The 27,797-nt window shown below is 38.8% G+C and overlaps 1 protein-coding gene across 3 annotated transcripts in view; it reads right to left on the bottom strand.

The window, feature by feature from the left end:
- The window catches only part of negr1 (neuronal growth regulator 1), a 160,408-nt gene that overhangs the window by 71,075 nt on the left and 61,536 nt on the right, over positions 1 to 27,797 (bottom strand). For all 3 annotated transcript variants that reach the window (XM_055221142.1, XM_033965351.2, XM_033965352.2), the window contains exons 3-4: positions 13,717 to 13,842; positions 521 to 652 (exon numbers count right to left, since the gene is read on the bottom strand). In XM_055221142.1, coding sequence (XP_055077117.1) covers positions 521 to 652; positions 13,717 to 13,842 — 258 coding nt within the window. The remainder of the gene's footprint in view (positions 1 to 520; positions 653 to 13,716; positions 13,843 to 27,797) is intronic.

Below are 27,797 nucleotides of genomic sequence, written 5' to 3'. Positions count from 1 at the left end.
AACTACTACTAGTACTGTTCTCTTACAAATCTCTGCATGTAGTTTACAGCAACATCTAGGCTTTGTTTTTTTTTCCTTCACAGCTCAGTCTTTCTTTGTTATCATGTTCTACTGCTGTGTGGAGTCAGAATCTGTCGCCAACAGTTGGAATTGGTATTTTTCCAGTTGGACCTGACTCCTTCATTACTCTGGTGTATAAAGACGTTCACGAGCTTGAATTCAAACAATTAAAGTGTCCCTGGTGAGATCTCAGATATGATATCTGTTATGTTGTGCCACCGACTAAACAGTTTTTAAAAAATACAAAAATACACACAGCAACTTAGAGCTTATGCACATGTACAGTTGTTTCAGAACATTCCACCTCCACTATTGTATACTACGTTCAATGCCAAAGTAAATACCACAACTTTAAATCAATATCAAACTTTACCAACACAATCCAGTGTTCTTTTACGTGATGTTCAGGGCCAAAGAAAAAGCAGAACAAAAAGACATGAGAAGAAAGATGTATACTTACAGTTGACTGTAACTTTTACTGATTTGGTGTCTGGAGAGGCGATGTCATTTAGAGCGCTGCATTCGTAGTCCCCGGCCTGGTCCCTTGTGATAGCCGTGATGTTAAGATATTCGCCACTGTCATACTTCCTGCCTGGAAATAGAAAAAATAAGAAGCAAAGTACTTACAACCTGTCTTAGAAGAATACAAACACAGCAGACAACATCTCGAGTAGGGAGCCAGCGGAGGGATTTCCGACCCATTCACACAGTGTGGAAAAAGCCTTATTAATCCTACAGAGCTTTTATGTTAAGTCCTGACAGGAAGATGCAATATGATTAGGTGTTTTGTGGAAACTGGTGATTGCCCTCCTTAGGGGAAGGGAAGATCTGCAGAGCATCAATTCATTTATAGTGACGCCAGGGCAGGAAATGAAATAATAGCACTCCTCCACTCATTCATTTACTAAGCCCCACACTGAGCCGATTGGAGCTACATTCTGGAAGACAGACACATCCAATGGCCCGATGCACTTGTGAGTAGCTTTATAACGAGTTAACAGTGCCAAGTGCAGTAGCGGCGAGTACCATGACTTGCTTGTTATTTGGCAGAAGTGAATGTAAAAAAAAAAAATGGTATAGTGTGATGTGCGAATATCCCACACAATCAGAAGTCAACATTAAGTAAATACTAATACTACAATGTTCATACTGTACTGTGGCTGGTATCTTCGCACTGGTATAAAACAGATATATGTTTTATAATACTGGACAGTTCTTCTCCTCTATTCTGTGCCAAAACTTACTGTAAATGCTTTTAACCCTATGTAAAATGTACTCCAATATAATTGTTTAAAGGGCCCATTTTTATGCTATTTTCTGACCTATGTTATAATGTTGTTTCCTCATCACAAACATACTTGGACTTGTGTTTTGTTTCATTCACACATGTTTACTGCACAGTGATTTCTGTTCCACTGTATTTTCTAAACTCCATTCGTCTCCACTAGAATCATTTGGATCATTTATGCCCTGGAATTGCCAATCTCTACCGAACTAAAGATAAAAAGTAGCTGTTAACGCAACTCCACATATGTTTTTGATAAGGTAACAACACTATAACATAGCCTAACGCTGACAAGAATCAATTTCACATAATATAGGACCTTTAAGCATCTCATGAATTCAACGGTTATGTTTTTCACTGGATCTTTATAGGTTAGTGTCTCATTTTAGACTGTTACTGATACTTGAAATGCAAAATCACATGTCAGAATTCAGATAAGGGCGACAACATGGTGTAGTGGTTAATATATTGTCTCACACTCACTGATAACAACAGGGAGCAATAAAAGGTAAGATTATAAAACACTAAGCCCATCCGTCATCTGTCATGATCAAATGTGACACCATGCAAAATAAAAAGGTGAAAGAAATGAAAACGTACCATCTTTGTGCTAAAAGTAGTCCCCAAGCCACTCCCCATTTAGTCTCACATGAGAAAAAATAACGTCAAATCTGGATTATGTTCATTTCTGACTTCTTTATCAAATCGTTCATCATTTATTTTTGTTGAGCGATCCTGAAATAATATTCCCATGTAAAAGTAGTTCTGCAATTACTTTGTCCATGCCTCATATTCTATCAGACACAGCTAGACAGCAACCAATGACTATGCTAATACAGCCACTACTCCAGGCTGTTTAATGCAGTCTTAACAAGCACTACGGAGCATGCAGATTCCCTGACCAGAATTCATTCCAGCACACCACACCTCTGCGATGAATCTCGTTATACAAAACACCTCTAGAAAACTCTGTGAAATTTGTCAACCTAAAGCTGCACTAAGTAACTTTCCTGGGAGGAGGGTCTGCCGCTTGATTGTCTCCATGGAGATGTTATTGCTCCACAGTATATCATGAAACCTATCTATCCCTGTGGAGACAAGTAGGTGGTCAGGACGGATCTGTGGAGAGCAGACACTATATAAAGAAGCAGACTAAACGAGTGTGATGTTACCCATAGCAGTCAAATGAAGCTCATTGAGGTTAGCGGTTGTAGAGGCCAATTTGGGGCCGAGTTCCGACCGCGAGTATCATGGCAACCAATCTGGAGCCAGGCTGTTGAAGGTAACGCCCCTTCCTGCCCCCGCCGCTGGTTTAGCAGTTAGCAGGCGCTTAGCAACGCTGTCAATCAAACCTGTTACTAATGCTAGCAGGAGCGAACTTGGGTAAAGAATGCACCTAATTTGTCTGTTATTGATGATTTACGGACAAAATAGCAAATTAAACACCAGGATCATGTAGAGCGGGTTAATACGAACATTTTAAGATCCAAATGAGGACGCTCACAGCAGCAGTTACAGCAGAGAGGTGTGACAATGTTTCAATGTAAAGTGAATTGGAGCCAGAGACAATGGAGCTGGCCCATGATCACTTCCTGTTTGGAACGAAGCAGCTAGCAGGTAAGGTATGTCCATTTATATATGCAGTCGATGGTGGAGGGGCAACCCTGCTCACAGTAAGATGTTTTTTAAAAGATATTTCTAAGTTCTAAGTTAGTAAATGCTAGTTCGATACGTTTAAATTACACTGAGGAACACTACAGAGCAATAACATCTCCATTGAGACAGGCGTGGCAAACCTTTCAGTAGAAAAGTTACTGCATCAAACAGTGAGTGTAACGATTGCAACTTCACTATTTTGCCACAATGACATTCTTTATCAACTGTCTACTACCTCAAATATGTCTAAACTGGCAGCTCTGTTGATAATAAGCTTTGCTGTCTCTTCCAGCTCAGTTGTGACAGCAACAAAGGAGTTTGTGAGCTTTGGCACAAACAGTAGAGGCCACACAAACAGGAGCACGAGATGAGAAGAAGTGATCCATACACAAGCCTTGGGTGTCTGGAAAAACAGACGGTTTAATATAACTGGAGAAAAAGGGAAAAACATGCTAGAACTTTGGAGATTTCACGTTTGTGCCGATGAAGAAGCATCTATATTGGAACATAGGGATTTTACATAACTCTGAAGTGTAGGAGTAGATGTATAGCACGGGTAAAAAAGCAGCTCCACGTTTGGCAGGTGTACCCTACAGCTGGCAATATGCAGTTTTGAATGTGTACATTTGAAACGGTTTTATGATAAAAATGAGGCATGTTCATGTAATTATCCTATTTTATAACTATAACCATACAATTGTTAAACTAAAATGTTAATGGTACGGTGGCCATAGTAGTAGCACATACGGAGTGACTGATAATGCACGGTAAACCATTTCTGAGGTTAAAAACAAAACACTATATGAAGTCATTTAATAATAATTAGAGATCAACTGATATGTTTTTTCATGGCAGATGCTGATACCAATTGTTTAAAATCCAGAGCAACCAACTGCTATTTTTGGGTCGATATTTATGGCAGATTTTGATTATTTTCCTCAAATTATGTCATTTAAATTTACTCCAAACTGCCCCACAGCCTGTTTTTACCACAGTCCTATAAGAGAGCAGTGTATCACATTTAGTGCAGTTGTCACTTCATATGAAAGTGTTAAAATAAAGCTTTGTGTGTATATTTTAGGCAGCAAATCCACCAAAACTAAATATCGGCTTGTATTGGAAATATAAGGCCGATAGCTGATATATCCGCCAACTAATAAATCGATCTATCTCTAAACATAATAATAATAATAATAGTACAACTTCTGAATCCATAAAATCGATATACACAAATTCCCTTGCTCCGTGAGTTACAGACTCATCTTGAACGCTACAACAATGGCAAATGCAAAGAGATGGTACATTTTCTGATTGACTGAATAACTAGGTCTCATGCTAAGCTACAGTAGGTCGGAAAATTGGAACACTTGAGAAAACACAGACACTGCACGTCCGTCGGAATACTTCATTTGAATGCACCATGGAGTAAATCGCAAGCCAACAAAATCCCACAAGATCTGTAAAGCTGGGTGAGGTGTGTACTCTCAACTAATTGGCAGTGCCGCTAACCCCGCTACAAAAAGAATAAACGTACAGTATAGAAGTCCCGTATGTCTTTTTGCTGAAGTAACCTTGTAAATTATTGGTCAGTAGTGCCAAATTCTGCGCAGAAATCATTAAATGTGCATAAATACTTGTAGCTATACTGACATTTTGAAGCCTTTTTTGAATTCTTAAATAAACTTTGCCTTTCCCCTATATATAGTGAACTTCTACATCCAATCTCAAAAGAGTTGCATGCCATGGTTGACCTATGCGATTTCAGTTTAATTGGAAGTAAGTAGTAAACTGTACAAAGTAAGCCACTGTGCGCACTTTGGCGAGGCAGTAAAATGAAAAGTAGTGGTGACCCGTGAGACTAAAGCACACTTGACAAGTCCACTGCTATTTGCCAAATAATTGAAGCAAATGTAATTGTTTCCACAGCAAGGCACGTTTTAATTCACGTCCCAGAGAATACAATCCATCATTTGTCGGCCATTGTGGAAATTTAGAGCATGTCAAGCAACTGTAATCAACGTCTTTCACATATATCACTTTGAGCTGCTCTGTTCTTTCTCTCCCCCTGGACGGACGTCTGTAAGTGTTCATCATAAACTTGTCATTCATATCATCTGACCGTGAACAAGTGAAATATGCTCAACAATACAGTATATAAAGCGTTTTCTATGTTAATTTCTTGACCATTCAATGCTGTGAATTGATGTGAGCCATGCAGATGTGTAGCTCTTTGAATCAGTATAATAGCCACCCAATGTAACATGGATTGAATATAATATAATTGCGCTGTAAGGATAAGGAATGTTAGTTACATATAATTTAACCATAATGCTAAATGTTGCTACCTCAATGAAATCAGAGTCATTTGTTTCAACCAGGCTCACACGTTGCAAGTACTGGCCAGTGACAAAAACATTCTATAATTTGTTCAGCTATGGCAGCTGTGCCCACGGACGATATATTGATGTCATCTTAGATTACGTCACCATTATTCAATTTACCAATGAAAAGTGTCTATTATTGCATAGTGTAAATAAAACTGCAAAGGACAGTCACAATGTTTCTTTGGTTTAAACAAACACGGAGATGGATCTGGGTCTTTCTGAAAGCACCCGACACATTTCCATTTCACAAATCGCATCAGACAGTAGTCTCTCCTGATAAATGAAGGCCATTTTCCCTTTTGCAGGATCTAGTAGCATCAACAGCTTGGCTAGGCGGCAAATTGTATTCTTATCGATTAGAGCACAAAGGGGGCTTAGCAAAGGTCAGAGCAGCCGTTAAACAAGAATCACTCCTTTGATATGCACTTTGAACAGAATTATATACTAAACACTATAACACTACAGATATGGGATAAGATTCCATATATAAAGCAATAACAGAATGCATGGATTTCATAGGGGAGATCAAGCCTTACTAATCTTGTTATGGGCAAAGCACGACCCCCAAAGGACCCCGCAGTGTTAAATGGAAGTACATGCTGTGATATTTAAGTGACTGTAAAAGAAAGCCCTTTGCACCTGAGGGAGACGTCACAAATTAAAGAAATCATAGCAAGGTTAATTTGGTATCTGCTGCTGAAGCTGGCTAAGTGCCGTGGCAGTAAGCAATTTGACCATATTGTGTACTGAAGCCGTGAGAGCGCTTCCTTCAGGGCTGCAGCGCACAGATAGGGCAGGCATCGCTCAAGCATCCATTATAGCACAAGGCAGAGTTTTTTTTTACATCAATTTATCCTTTTAACTCCTAAAAATGGAGCACCACCCGCTCTGCTACATTGTGTGGTTTTGCCTTCTGGCCCTGACTCAAGGTGTGGACCAGAACTGGAGCAGAGAACCATGGCCTTGATATTTTCACCCTTATACTCAACACTGTCAATCTGAGCCGCTAAAATCCAGCAAGTGTAACTCAGAGCCTCAAGTTATGTCTGATTGCATGCACTGGCATTTCAAGACTACACGCTGTACTAATAAAATTCATATTATGGGCCAGATAGCAATACAAAGCACCAGATTTAACTTGAACTGAATAAAAGGTGAGTTCATATTTCTGCCTGCTTTGCAATATTCTGGCATTACGAATCCCTAATTTCTTGTCAGTTGGCAGCAGAGGGTACAGAGCAACTGAAACACAGCCAAATTGCATTAGCTAATAGATAATAATAGCTTGTTTATATTTAAAGGTCCTATATTATGTGAAACTGTTTATTGTGAGCTTTAGGCTATTTTATAATGTTGTTAACTTTAATACAAATAGGGGGGCAGCTAAAATTTATACAAATGTTCAGGTTCACCATTTGTGCATTTAATTTGTATATTTTTGTTATGAGAATACAGTGTAATGAATAGGAAAATCTGTCCCTCACCCCCCCTCCAACAGGGAGAACGACATCATCACTTTCCAAACTCCAAAAACCATTTAAATTACCAATTAAACTTACTCTGCTTTTATAAAGGTCATATTAACTTCAGCAATTTAAACATATCTTGTCTGCTGCATAAGGGTACTTCACTTTCTGTTGCAGTGGTCATTATGCTATGCCCGAAGAGGACAATAATAGAATAGTTTAGCAATTCTCTTGTACGCAATCACTGTTAGACTGTAGAACGTCCCTCCCCCAGAGTGGTACATGGTAGTCCCCGGATCTGATGTAGCTACAAGTCCATCCTCATGTTCACATCTGAAGAGACGTGTTTATCGTGTGAAAGACTCTTGAAAAGCGCATGTGCCCATTGAGCCTCTCTTTCATTAGCAGCTCTCTTCACTCCAGCCGCTGAAAGGGAAATGATGTTCCCGCTGCTAGGATCCAAAATACAGATGTCACTGCCTGAGATTTTATCATTCACCCGGCTTCATATTTAACTAGAAAAGCACTCACACTGCAGAATGCTCCAATGCCAACTGAAAGGGAGCGCTGAATGTGAGGTTCCCATACGCAGACCTTACATCACCTAGCATCGCTTAAAGTTGAACTCCAATACAGCAGGCTAAGCTAACAAAATTATAAAGGCATGGTTCGACTTTTCTCTAAAAAGTTTGCTTCAGCGGTCTTAAAGACAAATGCAATTTCAATGCATGTTAATGGGCTTATTATGGAGTGCGTTATGAAATATTTCTCAAACAGAATCTTGGAAAAAGGGAGAAAGAGCGAGAGCGTGTCCCAGCTGAGGTCTATCATAGAAGACAATCAAATATGTATTCTAGTCAGTCCTTTCAAAGGTCACAGTTCTATCAATGGAAAGAGCTTATCAAAGCAATTTTGCCTAGCATCCAGCCGTCCAGCCATTCGCCCGGATGGCGGCCCACTGTACTAAAGGCTATTCTGCACTCAGTGTGACCTATGAATGGTGAGGACTTTGGCACAGAGCTCCACGCATACAGCACATCCAGCTGGGCTCAGACACAACCTCAGCCATCACCAGCAGTTTAGGAAAGAGTCTGTGTGAAATTGGGATACGGGATAGTTTCAATTGAATAGCTTTGCAATAAGTGTAGAACGATGTTGAAATCATGGCCAAAATAAATGGAAGTAACAATGACATCACAATAATTATTAAAATGACTGATGGTTATGAGAATATTGTCTATGTATTCCAGTGTAAAAGACTTTAAAGGTCCTATATTACACAAAATCTTCTTCTTGTGAGCTTTAAGTCATGTTATAATGTTGTTACATCACCAAAAACATACCCGAAGTTGTGTTTTGTTTCAATCACACATGTTTGAGCAACCCTTTATAATTGCTCCGTCAATATCTCCAAAGCTCAAAATTCTCTGTTCCACCTTGTGATGTCATGAAGTGGCAATTTGCAAGTTAAGAGCTACATTTTACCTTTTGATCAGTAGAGTTAGGTGATTCCAAAGTTGAAATTATCCATTAGTGAAGGTGTATGGAGTATAAAAACACAGTGGAGCACTTCCTGTTTTACCGCATGACATCACAAGGTAGAACAGTGTTTTTAAAATTTTATTTGAGAGTAGAACCCAGCTGAAATATGGAGGGTTTGTGTGATAAATGTGTGTGAATGAAACAAAACACAACTCCAGGTATGTTTGTGATGAGGAAACAACATTATAACAGATCATAAAATAAGAGTAATATGGGCCCATTAAACATTTTCAAGTTCTGTGTATTGTAGTATTCTATTTTGAGTGTGAAAACAACAATATTTTCAAAGAGAACATTGCACATAAGTAGCCATTTCTGCTCAATCTGGTGGTATAATGGCAGTTATCTTTGTTAGCTATAATCATAATTATAGTCATCCTTTTTATCATGATTAGTGCTTTTATTGTTTATCGCCCCATCACTACTTCGCCTTGGGAAGCAAGTGAAAGTGTAGAAACTATAATATCTATGCCTTTATAGTAAACCATATACTAGATACTTGAAGTTTCTCCATAATGTTACATATATAGTCTCTAAGCTCCCAAATCAAACAGAAAAAATGCCAAAAGAAAGTGTGAATCGATAAAGAGGGGAAATAAAGGGAGAATAATGCTAGCGAAGTCTCAAAGTTTGGTCATTAAAGTAATATTTTAAGATGTGCTATGCTGTCTCTGCTCAGGAGATTTCTGACCATATAAAACCCAATAAAGGAGGCTTAATGTTGACAAATGTTGACATCTCCAGCCTGTATGCCGAGACAAAGGGTCAGGAATAATTTTAGAGGAGTGGACCAGAAGACTTGCTACAGGGATCATCAGGAACAGGCGATAAGGTAGAGAGAAGCATGAAACACTTTCCCCATACAGATCCCATCAGTCGATAAAGGGATAAAGGGATTGGAATGGGCGCTCCAGTAACACGCTCCCTTATCATGCACCAATCATAGCAAAATCCTACACTCTTCACTGCAAAGCACATTTTTGTTGCATGGCTAATTGAACAGCCACAAAAGGCGTTGGACATTAACCAGCACAACATATGCTGATACTGTTCAATCCACCAAAAGGATTTCTCTCTCTCAGTTTGCATCTCTCTAATTGCAGAATCGGCATCGACTATCTATGCAGACGTACTCAGGCAAATTATTGTCTCTATAAACTGTTTATGGCCACACTTCAGTGAGTGCACAACGTTTATTATTAGTCGACAGTAGCTGGTTGGCAAGAGGGGCAGAAAAAGAGAAGAAAAATGCAAACACAAAAACACTTAGGCCTGGAATAGGAACTTGACAGTCAGTCAGGGCAATTTATCATTCTGTCAAACTTCACTGAGTGCTGCAGTAGACCCAGCTACAGTGCAAAAAAATATGCATCCCCCCAAACCCCGAAATGGGAGAGATGAAGAGAGGAAGGACGGCAAATTAAAGCTGCCATTTGTCACTTACTATAGAGCGGTGTATTTCAAATGTTTGTTCATTTGGCTGGAGTGAAAAGAGCTGACACTGTGAAATGTATTGATGCATAAAAATACAATGTCATTTGGCCAAAGCCTTTAACAATCAGGCATAACATTATGACTACTTACCATGCAGCAATACAACCACAGACTGTATAAATAATATGTGGACTGAGTGTAGAGTCACATACCGCGTGGCTCCAGTCAAATGAAGCTCATCGGAGCTAGCAGTTGTAGGGGAGAATTTGAAGCCGAATTCCACATTTGGAATTCGAACCGCGAGTATCATAGCAACCAAAGAGTCAACCCAGAGTGAAGCTGTTGAAGGTAACACTCCTTCCCACTCGCTTAGCAATGGTGTCAATTAAACCTGTTGTTAATGCTAGAGGGAGCGACCTGGGGAAAAAAGGTGCCTAATTTGGCTGTTTTTAATGTTCATATCTTTAATCACAGACAAAATAGCTAAATAAAAACACCAGAATCATGTAGAGTTAATACAAACATTTTAAGACCAATGTAAAGTGAATTGGAGTCGATGGAGCCAGAAGCGTGCCCATGATCACTTCCTATCTGGAATGTGGCGGCTAGCAGGTTAGCTCTGTCCATTTATATATACAGTCTATAAATACAACAAAAGTATGTTCCGGACAAACACATAGATACCACTGACCACTCCAGAGCAAAAACACTTCCAGCACTGCAGATATGGAGAATTTCATCGTTGGTGCACTCCAGTCCCCCTCTGTGGTAGTAACCTACATTTGCAGCCGTAGTTGCCCTTGGGACAGACAGTCACACAAATGCATTCATGCATTAGTAAAGTAGGTGAAATGTCTTGCCTAAGGACACTACAGCAGTAAGCATTGGACAGGGCTGGGATTTAACTACACAAACAACAGACTCAATAACAACGGCACCACCATCCTCCTCTGTCTCACTCTTTATGCTTGCCCTTTTACATTTTTATCCCTTAACACCTTCTACATCGCATAGAAAGTTCAAGAACTAAATTCTCACTGAATTCCTCATTATTGCACTTAATGATAACTATATTGTTATGCACTTGGCCTATTCACTATAATGAGCTATGCACCAAAACAAACAAAAAAAAGTATCTAGGTGTTTTTTTTTTACATCCACATTTGCCATTGTGAGATAGGGACACTTGAGGTGAATCATGTCATTGTATCATGTAGGTCTGTGCCCCTTGAACTGTATCATGTTAATATCTAAATTAAAAATGATTTTGACAGTGATCTTACATTCAGATTTCATTCTGGCCACCGCATGTGGCTCTGCATATCTAACAGATTTGATCGGACGCCATAGGTAGGTAATTAACCTATTAGAGCATTTGCACTGGAGTTTTTGCTTGGGAACAAATCAGCCCTGCTACAATGAGAGCGCTCGCTAAATGATTCCTGTGTGATGTGCGAGGAGAGACAGCGTGATTACATTCAGTCCCAGAGCCTTTCATTTGACCACAGCATATGATTTCACTCCTGGCATACTTCAAAGTGTGGGCACTTCAAAGCCCGATGAGTGACTGCCACTCGGACTCGCCGGATAGGGCTCTTTTGATCATCTTCAGAAAAACTCCCTAATGCCATCAGGGTGAGCACACCAGAGAGGAAGGATATGACAGCCATAAGATAAATGCAGCCATCCTCACCGCCATCAGATAGGCACAGCAGGAGATAAACCATTAATATGAAAATGAGTTGGGACTGGAAGTGGAAGGAAAGGGGAAGGGGGGTCTCCCGTGCAACAGTTACATTCTGCAGTTAATTTCCAAAAAACAACATTCTGATTTTGAAAGAAATTAGTAGTTCCAACTCACATAATAAATGAATACAACTATAATGACACTCTTTGCTAATACACATTAAATGATTAGTCACAAACAGAGACAAATTGTAGGCTGACACAAAATTATGGAGGCGGCAATAAGCGGAGAGACTCTCAGAACTGTATTCAATTTACTGAACAAGTTTACGTCATTACTAAATGCTAACTCAAGCAAGCTCAGAGCTCACAATGTAAGTGTTTCCCAAGCACTTTAAGATCATTAATTTAATCGAGTTGTCTGGGTTACTACAGACATAATACTACTTTGATGTCACTGAATGAACCAAAGAACAACGTTAAAATAGAGCAGGATTAGAACTAAAATAGCACATTATCCCTCGTTAGACTTTTTATATTGAATTACGCAAATGAGTCACAGAGTTAATAGAGTCTGTATTGAACTGAAACAATCAAACAAAATTCTTAAAACATGGAAGCTGTTTTAAGTGTTTACGATAAGCCCAAGAACTAACTAGCATGGATCACAGTAACCTGAATTATAATTGGGCACAGAAAATAATGTAGCGAAGGAGGGCATGGTGACATGTTTCAGAGAGTGTGAAACATCCTTAGGCAGTATAGGTTTTGGTCACAAAGTCCTCATTAAACGTGTTCTCTCCAATCCAAAGTGATGCAGGAAGAATAACAGATGTTTGACTAGTGGATTCACCTATGTTGAATTGTTAGTGTTATATTTTTATCTATTCATCATTGAAGAGTTCAACAAGTCTAAGTTTAAGTGTGGCTTTCCTGAGGAGGTAACATTGAATGGCTGTATTCAGTGTTGGGAAGAATCCTGGATACCTGCGTTAAAATAGCCCACTCAGAGTATTGCATTCTAATTACAGAGCTTTCATGTTGACTTTCATTATATTATAGTGTAAATAAATGTAACAAAATATTGAAAACAGCTTTATGTTCATTGCACCGTTTGTTCTGCATTTATTTATGACTAATTACAAGAAGCTACAGCGATCGACGGGAAACATTACACATGCACACACCACATGAGCTGTATTTTCTATTGTTCTCACACCGTGCAGTCTGAAGCCTAAATTGCAGGATCAAAAACCACAATGTATACCTTCAGTTTTATTGCCTGGCAAATCCAGAATGATACCTCTCTGTATTTTTCATACAGATTCATATCAGTCTAGTCCCCACGCCCTCTGTTGCGTCTCAAGCCTGGTCAGACGTGATCATGCAGTCAGATCAGTTTTTTGTCAGTGACACATGTGAAACAAAGGAACTCATTGGTTAACTATGATTTACAAATAAAATCTAATTTATCTCACCTCAGACTGACAGAGTTTAGTGTTTCGTCTATTGATTCTGCAGAAATTCGTGATGTTTTTCGACTCCCTGTGATATTTCTTTCAGTTTTGTTTTTTTTCCCCCTGATACAGATGGACCATACGTGTCCCTGATTGGCTAATCCACTTGTCAATCACGCCCATTTGAAAACGGGCAGATTCACTGGTGACTCACATCTTCGTTAAGTATTGAAGAAGCATGTATTCTAGATCCCTGCCAATTGGTTTTAGGAAAGTACGTAAAATTCTGAATACCACCAAATTAAACAATAAAATCACTCAAAATCAGCAATCTGAATATGTGTTTTTGGTTGGTGTAATTAGTTACTTCCCTACACTGTCTATATATTGAGTCCCCTGTGCAGATCTAATATAGTGACTTAATGGTGATGGACTATATAGGGGTGAATGGAACTACAGCTCTCAAGTCCTCTCCCTCAATTACATCACTCGATTTTATGATTAAGCCTTTTCCCCATCTCTCCATCTAATCACACGTAACCCTGGCCCCCCCACGCCTGTCAATTTTCTCATCTGCAACTTAACTAGACCTCCCCCTCTGCTCAGTCTATCACCTATTGATCCTTTCCTTGCTTTCTCATTTCCTGTCTACATGCATCGGACCACAATGCCCATCCACCGGCCCATTCCGCTCACTCATCAGTGCACACATATACGAACGTACAGCAGAGGTGAAGCCCACTCACCTGATGGGGTTATGTGTCTCCAGGAAATCGTGGGCTCGGGTTTCCCACTGGCCATACATATGAGTGACATGTTGCTGCCCTCATTTACAGTGATGTCGGAGGAGATGTCATAGATCTTGGGAGGAACTGAAGGAAAAAGAGAAGGGAGATAAAAAATACATTAGTACAGCACCGTGAGGATGTGATATTAATATGAATCACAAGTCGAAGCCTTCATTGAAATGTTCGAACAGACCTGACCAGACTTTTCAGAGCTTTTAACCGTGTTATAGTTGTTTCCTTCTCATTTACCCTCTCGAAGTTGTATTTTGAGCGATTTGTGCATGTTTGAGTAATCTTTAATCGCTTTTTTTCAAGATGCTATACTGTGATCAATCCTTGTTTTCACCACTACATAAGCCCACTGGTTTTATTTTCTTTATCATTGATATGTGTAGGATTCGTCACTGTCTCAGTCATTTTGCTATAAAAAAAATAAATAAAAAAATCTGCTACTTGCTAGTGTGATGTGCAGCTATTCATAGGAGGGGCTGACAACTTCACAGCTCTTTGTGGTGGTGACGTTTACGCCAAAGTCAGTTCCCAAAGAGCGCGTCAGGTTTCTAACGCAGAAGGCAGCAAGCTTGTTTCTTCTATTATGTAGTTTTAAATGAATATTGACATCTAGTAAAATGTAAAATAGGTTGGGTCTATTTACGTTTTAACCGGTAATGTTTTGTTGTCCATATACTATAGATTCAAGAAAAAATAAAATTGCCCTGACCTATGGGGTGCTCCAGGGGTCAATCCTGGGACCCCTGTTGTTCATACTCTGCATGCTGCCATTAGGCCAGTTAATACGCAGCAATAATGTGTCCTACCACAACTCTGCAGATGACACTAAGATCTATGTCTCACTGGCAGCAGGTGAATATGGACCAGTGGATTCACTCTGCCACTGCATCCAACAGATCAGTGTGTGGATGCAAAACAACTTTTTTCTGCTAAACGCAGACAAGACCGAAGTCATCATCTTTGGCCCACAGAAACAGAGAGAAAGTGTCAGCAGTCACCTCCAGTCTCTCTCTCTAAAACCTTCAAATCAGGCTAGAAATCTAAGGGTAATAATGGACTCAGACTTGAACTTTAACATCCACATCAAATCAATATTAACATTCACATCAAATCAATAACATCTGCAGCTTTTTACCAATCTAAAAAACATTGCAAAAATCAAAGGTATAGTGTTAAAACCAGACTTAGAGACTTATCCATGCATTTGTCTCCAGTAGGTTAGACTACTGTAACGGCCTGGTCACTGGCCTCTCCAAACGAGCCTTAACACAGCTGCAGTACATCCAGAACACTGCTGCTCGGGTCCTGACTAGAACCAGGAAGTACGAGCACATAAGTCCTGTGCTCAGGTCTCTGCACTGGCTCCTGTGGCTCAGAGAATAAACTTTAAAGCAGCTCTGCTTGTGTACAAGTCTCTCCATGATCTAGCACTAAAGTACATCTCTGATATGTCAGTGCCATATGAACCATCTCACACTCTGAGGACGTCAGGGACCGGCCTCCTGCTGGTGCCCAGAGTGAGGACCAAACATAACATGGAGAATCAGTGTTTCAGTTTTATGCAGCTCAAACCTGGAACAGTCTCCCTAAAGATGTGAGACAGGCCTCTACTTTGACAATGTTTAAATCCAGGCTGAAAACTCTTCTGATAAGCTGTGCATATGACTGAAAGGTTTTTATTCTGCACTCTTCTCTTTTAATGTTCTTTTTTATTATGATTATTTATGATTATTTATGTTTTAATTTGTTTGTATTATGATGTTAATGTCTTTCTTATTCTGTAAAGCACTTTGAATTACTTTGTGTATGAATTGAGCTGTACAAATAAACTTGCCTTGCTTTACCTTACTGTACCCATTAATTTCCTATTGTGCATAATAGTTTCTGTAGCAGTAAACTCTAAATCTATTTTATTCTAGTCTATTCTACGCTTTATTTTATCTTTTGTTTTAAAGGTGCACTATGTAACATTTCTGGTGAAGGGTCTGCCTCACTTGTCTCCAGGATGTTATTGCTTTGCCTGGAATGATCCACTGTAGGGCATAAAACTGGAGAGCTGCAGACTAACTTACAGGTCTGCGGAGAGGCAAGCCCACAAGATTTATTTAGCAATAAAAGAGATAATAAATACAAGTTTAAAAGATACAGTGAAGCATTCAACATTCTTATTTGTTTTTAATATGCCCTCTGGAATATTTATTTATGCAGAATAGTATGAGACAGACTTTATTGCCATCCAGATACACAAGTGTACACAGAACTAGATTTCATTGCAATTGTGCTCCAGAAAGAATTAAAAAGCAGCAGCATAATAATACATACACATAAAGTGCCTGGTTTTTAGCTGTTTTATCTTGAACTTTTACTTGAACACTCCACTTTCCTCATTGTGGATCAGACAAAGGTTCTCATATGAAAGGAAGATTCAAGGATCAGAAATATTTCCCGAAATCCATCGCCATGCCAACAGATGACGCAGACTTGAGTTCATTAGAGCAAGTAGGACAGTTTTCCATTTAATTTGATTTCCAAAGACTAATTCCAGTATTGCCAGTAGTGTCTATGTACCATGTATATATATATATATTGGTGGTTTTCAGATTTTAGAAGGTGATGATGCCATATGTACAGATTTGGGGACAGGAGCGAGTTTTCCCGATAACATTATACTTTGACCAACAATAGAAGCCAACATTTTATCAGTCAGTCCGGAACAACTACAACCACGTGAAAATCTGCCGTACAAACGCTTCTGGACTCATCAAATCTACATCACTGGAAATGTCACATCCAGCTGGGCTCTTTTCATGCACAAACTATCAGTGACTAGCTTTGTCTCCAGAACAAGTGCGTTTGATGACTGGTGAGCAAAACCAACAATTGCATCTTTTTCACAAAGGATAGCTTAAGGCATGCTTTCAGTTATCTCATTCAAGACGGTATATCAGTAGGTGGAGAATACAGCACAGAACACAGCACAGAGGCGACAAGATAATACTCGGCAATTATCTACAAAAAAAAACAACAACTCACGCAGAGAAAAAACGCTATTGCATGTACCTGCATTTCCACTACTTTATTCTTCTAGGTCAGAAAAATGCTCTTCATGCTATTTAGTTTAATGTATAAGCAGCTATTTGAGAGATATTATACATTATCATGGGGACTTTGGGGAATGGGGAATTTTTGGTTAGTTTTTCTGCAGTATGATAAGATTTGAGCTGTAGAGGTTTGTATTACGTGTTATGTTATGTGTTCACTAAATATTTAACATATTGTACATTTATAATACTTTTTTATGAATAAGTCTAATTCTGTTTTATAGTTTGGTTCCAGTATTATCATTTACTTCAGCAATATATCACACTAAATACATATATCATTCATATGTAATGTCCAGGAATGCCATTTTTGGTCCAATCGTGAGCGTAGTTGGACGAGAACCATTTAGAAACAATTGCGTGAGACTGTCATGTAGCGGTAGAGTGATCAAAAGTTCAAACTGTTTCACTCAGGGTTGAAAATTGGGTAAAGCTCCTTCAGTACATCATATTTTTTACTTCGTATCTACAAAGCCATATTACTGTTTTGTTCGAATAGTCAAGGAAATCTACAAAAATATTAATAAAATCACATGAAGAAATATGGTTATCCCTGCATTTAGCATAGTAGCATAAACAGGAAGTAAATACACCATATTTGACGTTCAAGAGAATCCAGCGAAAATATCAGGCTATATGTATTCAGATTGTGGTCTGCTTTCACTGGATGGCATAATCTTGCATCACATTTTAGCTAAGAAGACACACTTTGAATATTACATATCCTTGGTTATGTATGTGCTTTTAAAGTATTGCGAGCAGAGACCCTCACTCCCACATCCCAACACAAGAGGTTATTTCAAACCAAAAAACTATTTAAATTTCAGCCATATACTGAGACAGCCATATTCACAGACTACAATTACAAGCAAGGAATGGTTTATTAACTGTCACTCTTCATAAGTCTAAAAAGGATATTGTCTCAAAGTGAAACATAGAATAATTTCCTGTTATGCTCATCAACAAACCCCGCTGGACATCACTTCAAAATATAATTGGAGAGTTTCAGGGTGTTTAAATTCACTTGAAGCTTTGATGTTAAAAGCATTGGTATTTAGACAGCTCAAACACACACAGCCTCCCACAAAGAGGAGCATGTGAGAGCTGAGAGCAAGTGAACGCATGAAGAAGAGGCTACAGAGGCTATTTTAATCGTCAGATCCCGAATGTGAATGTGAGATTTCTCTGGAGGAATTTGGTCCATTGCAACAACAATACAGGTCTTTGAAATAACAGTTAAATGTTTAAGTCCAATACAATGCGTTTCTCAGTAGCCATTTTTTCTATGTTGGGCAGGTTAGACATAGTATTTCATATAATGTAACATCGCCAGTGTAGCCAATACAAATGTCGCCAATGAGTCTTCGAAACGGAGTTCAACAGTGACTGCCCACCACTTGCTTCTGGACACAAATTTCCCATTTATTTTTCCCATAGAGTCTGTTAACTTTGAAAGCTTGCTCGCTACTGGACAGCTACAGTATGTGGTGACAAAAAACCACAAGACCTTTAATTTGACATGAAATCTATTTCTGTTTGTGTCAAGCCAAAAACGATGATAGCTATCAAAAGCGCTTAGAGCTTTGGGGAAAGAGACGGACTAAATATTCAAGCTTACATAACTACATGCAAATGAAACTGCAAGATGTAAAGTGTAGCCTATATGTTTATTTTATGTATCTGCTGCACCTCTGAAATGAACAACCAGACTCAACTTCATTAAACTTTTTGGGAAACTTTATTTACAGTTCTTGGTTTGGTAACAAGAAGCTTTTTTTTCACACACAAAAAAATCAATGTGCTGTGTTCTCATTAGTCCTTGTGCCTCACGTTCTTAAAATATCATGCCCCATTATATAGGTACAATAAAATGATAAAATTAAAGTAATCACCCATCAAATTAAAGTGTTTTTAGCTATTTAAATGAAATATAAATTTTGAAATCACTTGTCTAATGAGTTTTATAACAGCATTTTCTATTTTTAACTTTAAGGGCACTATACATCAAACATTGTTAAAGATGCAAATGATGATTACATAACAGACCTATACTTAGCACTACCTTATTAGTCCTGTAAACAATTTTCACTACTAGCTGAATGTGAAATATACTGAAATATTGTAGGCGACCACTTCCACCAGCTGAAAATCACAACCAAAAGATAGCATAAACAAACTGGACCCTGGTTTTGATCATGGAGGATAGCTAAATGTGTGTAGAGGGCCAGAGGTCAGAGGTCATGTTGAATTTCGTTTATTGCTTGTCAGAGTCCTGTGTTTACTTGCCGTGGGCCCTCTCTGTTGACACATCTCCTCGGTGTCCGATAGCACAGAATTGAAAATGTTCGCGTTGTCCACTGATGCTATCGTCTCTGAGCCATATCTTGAGATGTTCCCACACTTAAAGATGGAGGGCTTCAGTTTTTTGCATCAACTTAACATGTAAACAGCACAAATTCTGGCACAAAACTTACATAATTAGACATCTCACTGTCCAGACATCCAGCTGCCTTAAATTGATAGCCCAAACATGTATAAAACGCCATTTGCCGAGCTTGTTAGAGGTAACATTGTATTCTCTGTGGCGTACTGCATCACTGGCTGGTTGGACACAGTGATTGCACAGGCAAAAATACTCCTGCCATCTGTTGCTGTGTAGTTTAAAAAAGACTTTTAGCATTGTTTCATATAAGTAGCGATGTTGTTGCTAGGTGACAGTGCTTAGACAGTGCGAGCTTTGTTTGGAAGGCCCCAGGATGCAGGCTTGATGTTGAGGACAAACGAGGAGTCTTATAGCTATATAGGATCAAGGGGAAAACACTTTAAGCTGAGACGAAAGAGTAAACTGTTATTTTCACTCTTTGAGCTGTGAATCAGTCTCTGAAATAGATGCTGGAAGACTTTTTCGTATAATTCTCAGTGTAAGGCTGAGTGATAAAAATGATCACATCTTTTTTCTGGCTCCGATTGTCCTTTACTTTGTATTTTGTCTAATTAAAAACAAATAAAAATAGTCTGAAACATAATGATTTTTTTTTTTTTATATATATATTCACAAGTAACTACCATAAACCGTATATATAAATGGACATAGCTAACCTTCTAGCCGCCCCGTTCCAAATAGGAAGTGATTACAGGTGTGATTCTGGCTCCATCGACTGGCTATAATTCACTTTACATTAGAAAACTGTCGCTCCTTTCTCTGTAACTGCTGCTGTCAGACTTGTCTTTTTGACTTGACTTTTTGGTCTTAAACTGTTCGTATTGTCCCTCTCTACATGATCCTGGTATTTTTATTTTGCTATTGTGTCCGTTACATAAGATATGAATAGGGTTACGTCACACTCCCTTAGTCCACTTCTTTTTACTGTCCATGGTAAGTGCGCAGGTGTGAGCGGGGATAGGGGGTAGCTGAAAACCGCAATTTTCTTAACACTTTAACCTCAAATGTTAGACAATACAGGATTACTCAAACATGCATGAATCAATCCAAATACAGCTCTGAGTAAGCTAATGATGAAGGAATACATGGGTACATACATGGGTAACAGCTCATATAAGAGGATTTTACATCTGTCTCCTTTAACTGTTCAGCTGTTTTAAAAACTAAGTACATTTCGTCTCCAGACCTGTACCATAACTTGTTGTTTTCTTTATGTGTTAATTTCTGAACAATGCTCTGATTGCCATGTTTGCCCATCCTCCTCCTGCAGCCCTGCGGGAGGTGCCGAGCGACCTGCCACAGCTGATCTGAGTGCCATTGTCTCCCTCCTCGGCTGAATAAATAAGAATCTAATGATGCCACAGTCAATTACAGAAAAGCTCACAGTCTGACTATTAAAACGCTGCTCTGGGTTTGGATTTGGGCAGAACAGAACCTTGCACTCTCCTATGCATCCCGACAGTCTTCGCCACAATGATTTCTACTGCTAAATTGCCGGACCCCATTACCCGCTAAAACCTCCATCCGGTTTGCCAATTAGAGCACCAAGGGTGAGCCCAGCCACTTGTAGTAATGGGTGCTATAAGGATGACATGAGGAAAGTTGAAGAAGAGAAAGTCCTTCTTTACTTGATAAACCATGTTTTAGTAAATAGATTGAAAAACTTATTTTATATCATGCGTTTATCGGGTTAGTGGCATGTGTATTTCTTATAGTTACTGCAGTGCTCTATCAAACACTATAGTAGCAAATACTTTATATTAAACAAGAAGGCATTTATTTGATTTATTTCAGTGATTTCGGGATAAATGGTGATTTTTTTTTTTTTTTTTTTTGCCATTCCACAAACATCAACTTTAAAATAAACAAGGCCTCCCGTTAGGTGAAGGCATAAGCCCACTGTGAGCCACACTGGCTCTTCAGTCAGCCTGAGAAGGAACATATGCCGTATGGGGCGAAACAAATAGATACAGGCGAACCACTGCCAGAACTGTGTGGATTTAGAGTCCTCTGTCAGTGTTTTGTTCCTCAGGTTTAGTCTAATTAAAGCAAAATGTGAATTTAAAATGGACAAAGTTGTTAGCCCACACTGTTTTGCCTCAGATCAGAAGAGGGATGGCTTTATGGGCATAGGCATGTTTGCTCTTTCTCTTCTTCATTTGGCAAGCGGGCAGGGATTAGCGCGTATGTGCCTCCCACAGTGATGCTACAGCACCAGCAGATTAGTGGGAGCTCTGCATACTGGTCAGCAGCCTGTCACTGCCAAATGCAATAACACAATGCTAATATGATCACATGCCGTACTATATAGTGCTGGAGATAATTGACTTCACTAAAGTCAAACTCACAAGTTCGACACACACTGAACATTTTATGGGCCAAGGACAATCTGCACTATTGCATTATTGCAACATTCACTAATAAAAGAGAGAACTTTTACTTCATACTGAGAAATGTGTTGCTATCATAGAGTGTATATATAAATGGACATAGCTAACCTGTTAGCTGCTGTGTTCCAAATAGGAAATGGGCATGGGCGCACTTCCAGCTCCATTGACTCCAATTCACTTTACATTGGAAAACTGTCCTCCCTCTCTCCATAACTGCTGCTGTCAGGCTCATCATTTTGGTCTAAAATGTTCGTATTAATCCGCTCTACATGATCCTGGTATTTTTATTTCGCTATTGTGTCTGTAACTCAAGATATGAACATTAATAATACGCAAATCAGGCGCCTACCTTCCCCGAGGTCACTCCCGCTAGCATTAGCAACAGGTTTGATTGACAGCATTGCTAAGCGCCCACTCATTGCTAAAAAAGCAGTGCAGGCTTTGCCGCCTTCATTTGCCTCGCTCTGGATTGGCTCCTTGGTTGCTACAAAGCTCATACTCAGAATTTCTAATATGTAACTTGGCTCCAGATTCGCCCTGTAATTGCTCCACCCTCAAGGAGCTTCATTTGACAGGACCCGAACGCTGTGGGTGACGTCCCACTCCCTTAGTCCACTTCTTTATACAGTCAGTATATGGTTTCTATATATCGTATACATTATAGAGCAGTCCACACACAAGTACACACAACAGGCGGGTTTATTTCTCATAATACAATTAGATGTTCATGGAATACCAATTCACCAATTTAGTTTTATACTTCTCAGAATTACTTGGTGTACTTATAAATCCTCTGGCTCAGTAATGCCTCTGCCTGACTTAGATTACCCCCAGTAAATCTCTACAAAGTGTGGGTAGTTAGCGCTGACACTGATACCGATTATAATGTAATATTTTAAACACTGCGCTAGGAGCTACCTGTGTGTAATGTGCTGCTTCGTGATATGACAGTTCCTACACAAGTATTCCTAAAGGTTTTCCGCTCCCCTCCACGAGGCAGGGAGAGCAGCCAACTTTCAGGACGTTAATTAGGTGTCAGACACGGAAGCTAAACATAAACAGTGTCATATTATATTACTCGATGGGATTACCTTCATTTGCAGTGTCATAAAACAGACACGAAGTGGAAGTAGTTAACTTACTTTGGTAAAACTTCATTCATGTAGAAAACGATATCTCTCATTTTGGCTCCGTAACTGGCACTTTTTTTTATTTTCTTGGCATATTTTGTTGACAATTAGACATAATCACCAAAAATTATTCAAGCTCAACGATCAGTATGACCAAAGACTGAGCAGATAGAAGCGAAAGTCTTAAGAGGTAATTAAAGCCAAGTCGACAAGAACCGTGACAAGAATGAAATTTGGATTTTCGCAGTTTTGCCAGCGCCCATCCCTCAAGCACAACTGTATCAACTTCACGGGGCGTCTTGTGCATCAAATTTGACAGTATTGTCGCTCTAACATGCTCCACAACTACAAATCAAAAGTATCCACAGCACACAAGGACGGGCTGTCTGCAGTAAATTGCACTGCTCTGTTATGATTTCAGACATGTAGGATTTCAAATAGTCTTTCTTTTAAAACTTTCACCTGGTGCTCCCTGTTGCTGCTATTATTAAACATATCAATCAACTGAGGAAACACACCGAACCATACACCAATAATAAAAATGTAATAAAAGTCCTCTCTAGAAGGGATGTTTTCTTTTTCTGTCCGTTTATTTGGGCCCGGGAGCGAAAAAGCGGGTGGGCTCCGTGCTGAAATGGCAGGCCCTGGACATAAAACCTCATCAGGTCTTATTGCCTGTCTAGTTTGGGGATCTTTTCATATTCCAATCTCCTTGTGGCTAAAACGCTGCCTAATACAGAACGGAGATGTTAAAGGCACTAACAGAAACAACGGCTTAAGACACAAATAGATTCCCAGCAAGCGCACATTAGCTGATGAACATTATTCCATTATGATATCATTATGTTTGATGAATTCTGCGATTTGCCATATTAATGCACTTGGAGAATCTGTCTAAGAGGGTGGTGTTTGCTCGAGCAGAAACTATACCCGTTGTAATGTATTCAGCTATTTAGCAGCCTCCCTGTGTAGTACTGAGTGTAGGTGTGACCCAGTTGTTGCATTGTGTCACTGTAAGAACACCTGGCATATTGTCAGTGTGTTTTTAAATTATATATATGCCTCTCGATCTGGAATGGTGCCCTACTTTCTTTACAAACAGAATAACATCATCGGTCCTTGTGGAACACTGATGCATTTGGAGGAGAGATATAACAACAAAACAGTAATTACCTGTAAACAGAGATGAGTCCTGGACAATTTTTGGATTACAGGGGAGTTTGAAAATAAAAGTAAATATTACCCTGTTATAAAAAACAACCTAACAACATATTCTGTCTCTTAAAATCCTTTTTTTTTTTACCTTGGTGAATCATTGACACAGTGTTTTAATTTTTCAAGGCACAAAAAGAGAGTAGAGCTGGCAAAAAAGTTGAAGTGTTTTGCCCAAGGACGTTTAGATTTAGTGATCAAGAAATTTGTAAATTGCAAAGCCACTTCAATTAATATCAAATAAATTAAAGCTGCAAAAGAACAACATTTTATGACTTGTCTCTAGGTTAAGGCAATATCCAGGACTCCACAAGGACTTTCTGTAGCATGCAGACATCGGATTGTCACCTGTGAGTAAATAACGGTTGCTAAGGGCGACCCTTTGCTTTTAGTGGTGTTTTCGAGAAGACTGTTTGTGTGTGAAATGGCTGCCCTGATGCTCTGCCTCCATCTGCTACTGGGTGTGATGCAGCACTGGCAGGTCAAAGTTCAAAAAAAAGAACCAAGGTCATTATTAATGGGAGGAAGGCATTTGCCAGCAAGAAGAACCTGAGGTCATGCGTGCTGTAAATGAGACGCTCTCCATAGTTCAACTTTTAATAAGTATGTTGTGGCCAGAAGACTTTCATTTACCTTACAGTGAAAAGATATTTATGAATTATGTTTATGTTTATATGTCACACTACGGCACACATTTTAAAAAAAAACAAGCTTACTTCTTAGAGCATGTTTCCAAAAATACTTCATAATGAAAACAAACCAAACATGAAAGAGTACCTTATATTTTGTGATGTCATGTGGTAATACAGGAAGTGCTCCACTGTCTTTTTAAACTCCATGTGGCTTCACTTGAATCATTTGGATGATTTCAGTCCTGGAATTGCCAATCTCTACTGAACTAAAGGTAAAGAGCATTTTGAGCTTTGGAGATGTAGACAGACTAATAATAAAGGATTACTCAAACATGTGTGAATGAAACAAAATGCAACTGTAGTTATGTTTTTGATGAGGTGACTGATTGGTTTTTAAGGACATTTCATAAATTAGTATCTAAAAACTAATATTTAACTAATAATTAAATAAAAATACAACCAGAAGAGGCCTGTGTGGTGTTTAGACATATCCCAGTTTGAGCGCTCTCACCGCAAAAGTCAGTCACATCTGAGCCTAGTCTATTTCACAATCAGTAGAAAATAGACCAGAAAATGGAGAGGTAACATGAGGAAACATCATTCATGCCTTACACAAATAAAAGCGAACTAAAACAGATCCTAAAGTGCACTAGCAGCAAGTAAAAAGGTGACAAGTTCAAATGTGCTTTAGCCACATTAGCATCACACAAACTTTATTGTACAACACTTTTCATACATTTAAAATGCAGCACAAAGTGCAACCCCCTGTTGTTCCTTCCATGCATAGCAATTAGACAGAAAGACACAAAACCAAAAATAACCTTGTCAAAAACATACCTGAAGATGTATCTTGTACTGGACTCGTTCGGTCAAATTGTGTTCACAGTGAACACACGGCTCTATTAGCATTGCATTCATGAGGGATAGGAGCTTTTGTTTACTTTCTAAGTGTCTGTGTAATCATTTGTCCAGGTAGGTTCCATAGACACAGAAACTGGCAGGTTTTGTCCAGCTGAATTTTCTCTTGCTACATTCTAGATGTTAATTCCCGTTGGTGACAGCACAGGAACCTCCAGCTCCTAAATGTCTCATTGGAAACACAGGTGAAGTTTATAGAAGTTTATAAAGTACATTTTCCATACACAGACATTATTTTAAGTTAGAAAATGTGAACCACTTATCCAGGGTAAGCAAAAGCATGTTTAAAAGAGAATTAAGAATTCTCCACCACAAGAATGCAGAATATGTGTTCTTTAAGTCAGCCGCCTCAGATAGAAGAAGGTGGACCTAACAACAGAGCAAATCCAGACACAGTCCAGATTCAAAATGCACCAAAACATGCACAGACAGTAATGCATAGGGTCTGACTTCAATCATCTCTAAAGGCCAGACAATTTCCCTGCTGGAACCAGTCGTGGATCCAAGCATTTTTTTGTCAATCTTCTCTCTTTATGGTAAAAAAGTACAGATCGTTCCTCCATTGCACAGTTTAACCGAGTTTCTTTGTCCTTATTTATACTTTTGTGCATTGCCTTTGCTTTCTTTTATTTTTCTGGAGTACTTTGACTAGAACTGGTATTACTCAGGGATACAGCAAAATGCTAACAAGAGCTTGTAATAATCATCTGCTGACATTTATAGACATGATAATTTCACTGCAAAAGTTTTACAATACACCACAATGATTGTTGTAGTTCACAAGAACGTTTAGTTATTAAGTTATTTCCGTATTATGTTACCATAGCACTAGCTCGCTATCTTACTGTAAAAGCAGCATTCACATTTTCTTTCCATGAACATTTTTAACTGATGCTGGAAGGTTTAAAGTCACTGTGGACTGTGACTTTCCCTGCAGTCTTTTTCAAAACCTGATGTACTTTTCATAATCCCTAAATAATGAAGATTTTAACTTATCCTTGTTGAATAAACTGCATTTTTATCAAAAGCAATGCTCGTTTCTGCTCTTTGCTCATTTATTGCAATGACACTACACTTTCACCTTGAAATATGAATGAGGAATATTTCCATTGAATCTACTAAAGTTTGTGCAGACGTCTAATGAATAAAATGATAACCCGACTTTAAATTCTCTCACAGAATTTTGCATAAATGTCAGATTTATGGATGGATGTGTCTGCCACAGAGGACTTCATTCACCTCCTGACCAGCGGGATCATGGGAAGAAGATTAGAACTAAACACAGGGCAAATTGTATCCACTGAGGACTCTGAAAAGGCCAAAGTCATGAATATCTAACTAATTACCAAACAAAGAGCTTGTATTTTGCAAAATGCTCATGTCAATGGAGATTCTGTTTTATATTGCCAGTAATCGGCTTTTTTATTTGAAGATGAAAATCAATCCATAGTGTCAGGGCCATTCATATCTGACCATAAAACACCTCAAAATTGGTTTTCCAGGCTGTTATTTCATATACCAAGCATTGGAGACCTATCTAAAGTTCCATACTAAAAGTGTCCATACAAATGTGTCAGTGGATGTGTAAAACTCAATTTCAGATTAAAAATAGTCCACGGAAGAAACTAAATACAACACATATTAGAGAGGATATAGTCCATGTAGGCCTGTCATAGTAACACTTTTAAGTACAACATATATTGCTGAAGAGAATACAGATGTACTACTAATACCGTATTGGTACATGAGCTGCAATAAATAAATCAGAACAAAATGCAAACTTCTGACTTGATGTAATGTAATGATGTAATGGAAAATTGTCTAAAAAAATCTTTCTCTCACCTAAAACCTAAGACCTAAAATAGGAAAAGTTTAGTCTGATTTCATGTCATACAGTGAGAAAAAGCATGTCATTTTTGTACAGTGCATGTAAACTTTGTATATGAGTTATGTATTCAACCCTCTACAGCTTAAATCTTATCATAGTGCAGAAACATTTCCCACTATTACAAAGAAACCATGATAAATATTACTCCCCAAAAACAACAGTTCCATCCATCAAACATTGAACGATAAGCTGATATAGTAAATATCATGACAGGCCTCAGTACTTCCACCATACCCAATACCCACGTGTGTACATTTGGGTACATAATTGTTTCTTTTCCTTTTTAGCTAATGAGTTGATGTCTATATAGTCT

The sequence above is a fragment of the Periophthalmus magnuspinnatus genome, chromosome 4, assembly GCF_009829125.3.
Source record: "Periophthalmus magnuspinnatus isolate fPerMag1 chromosome 4, fPerMag1.2.pri, whole genome shotgun sequence".
NCBI classification, from domain to species: domain Eukaryota; kingdom Metazoa; phylum Chordata; class Actinopteri; order Gobiiformes; family Gobiidae; genus Periophthalmus; species Periophthalmus magnuspinnatus.
Note: the sequence above shows the minus strand (reverse complement) of the source record. Positions and strands in the feature narration are given on the sequence as shown.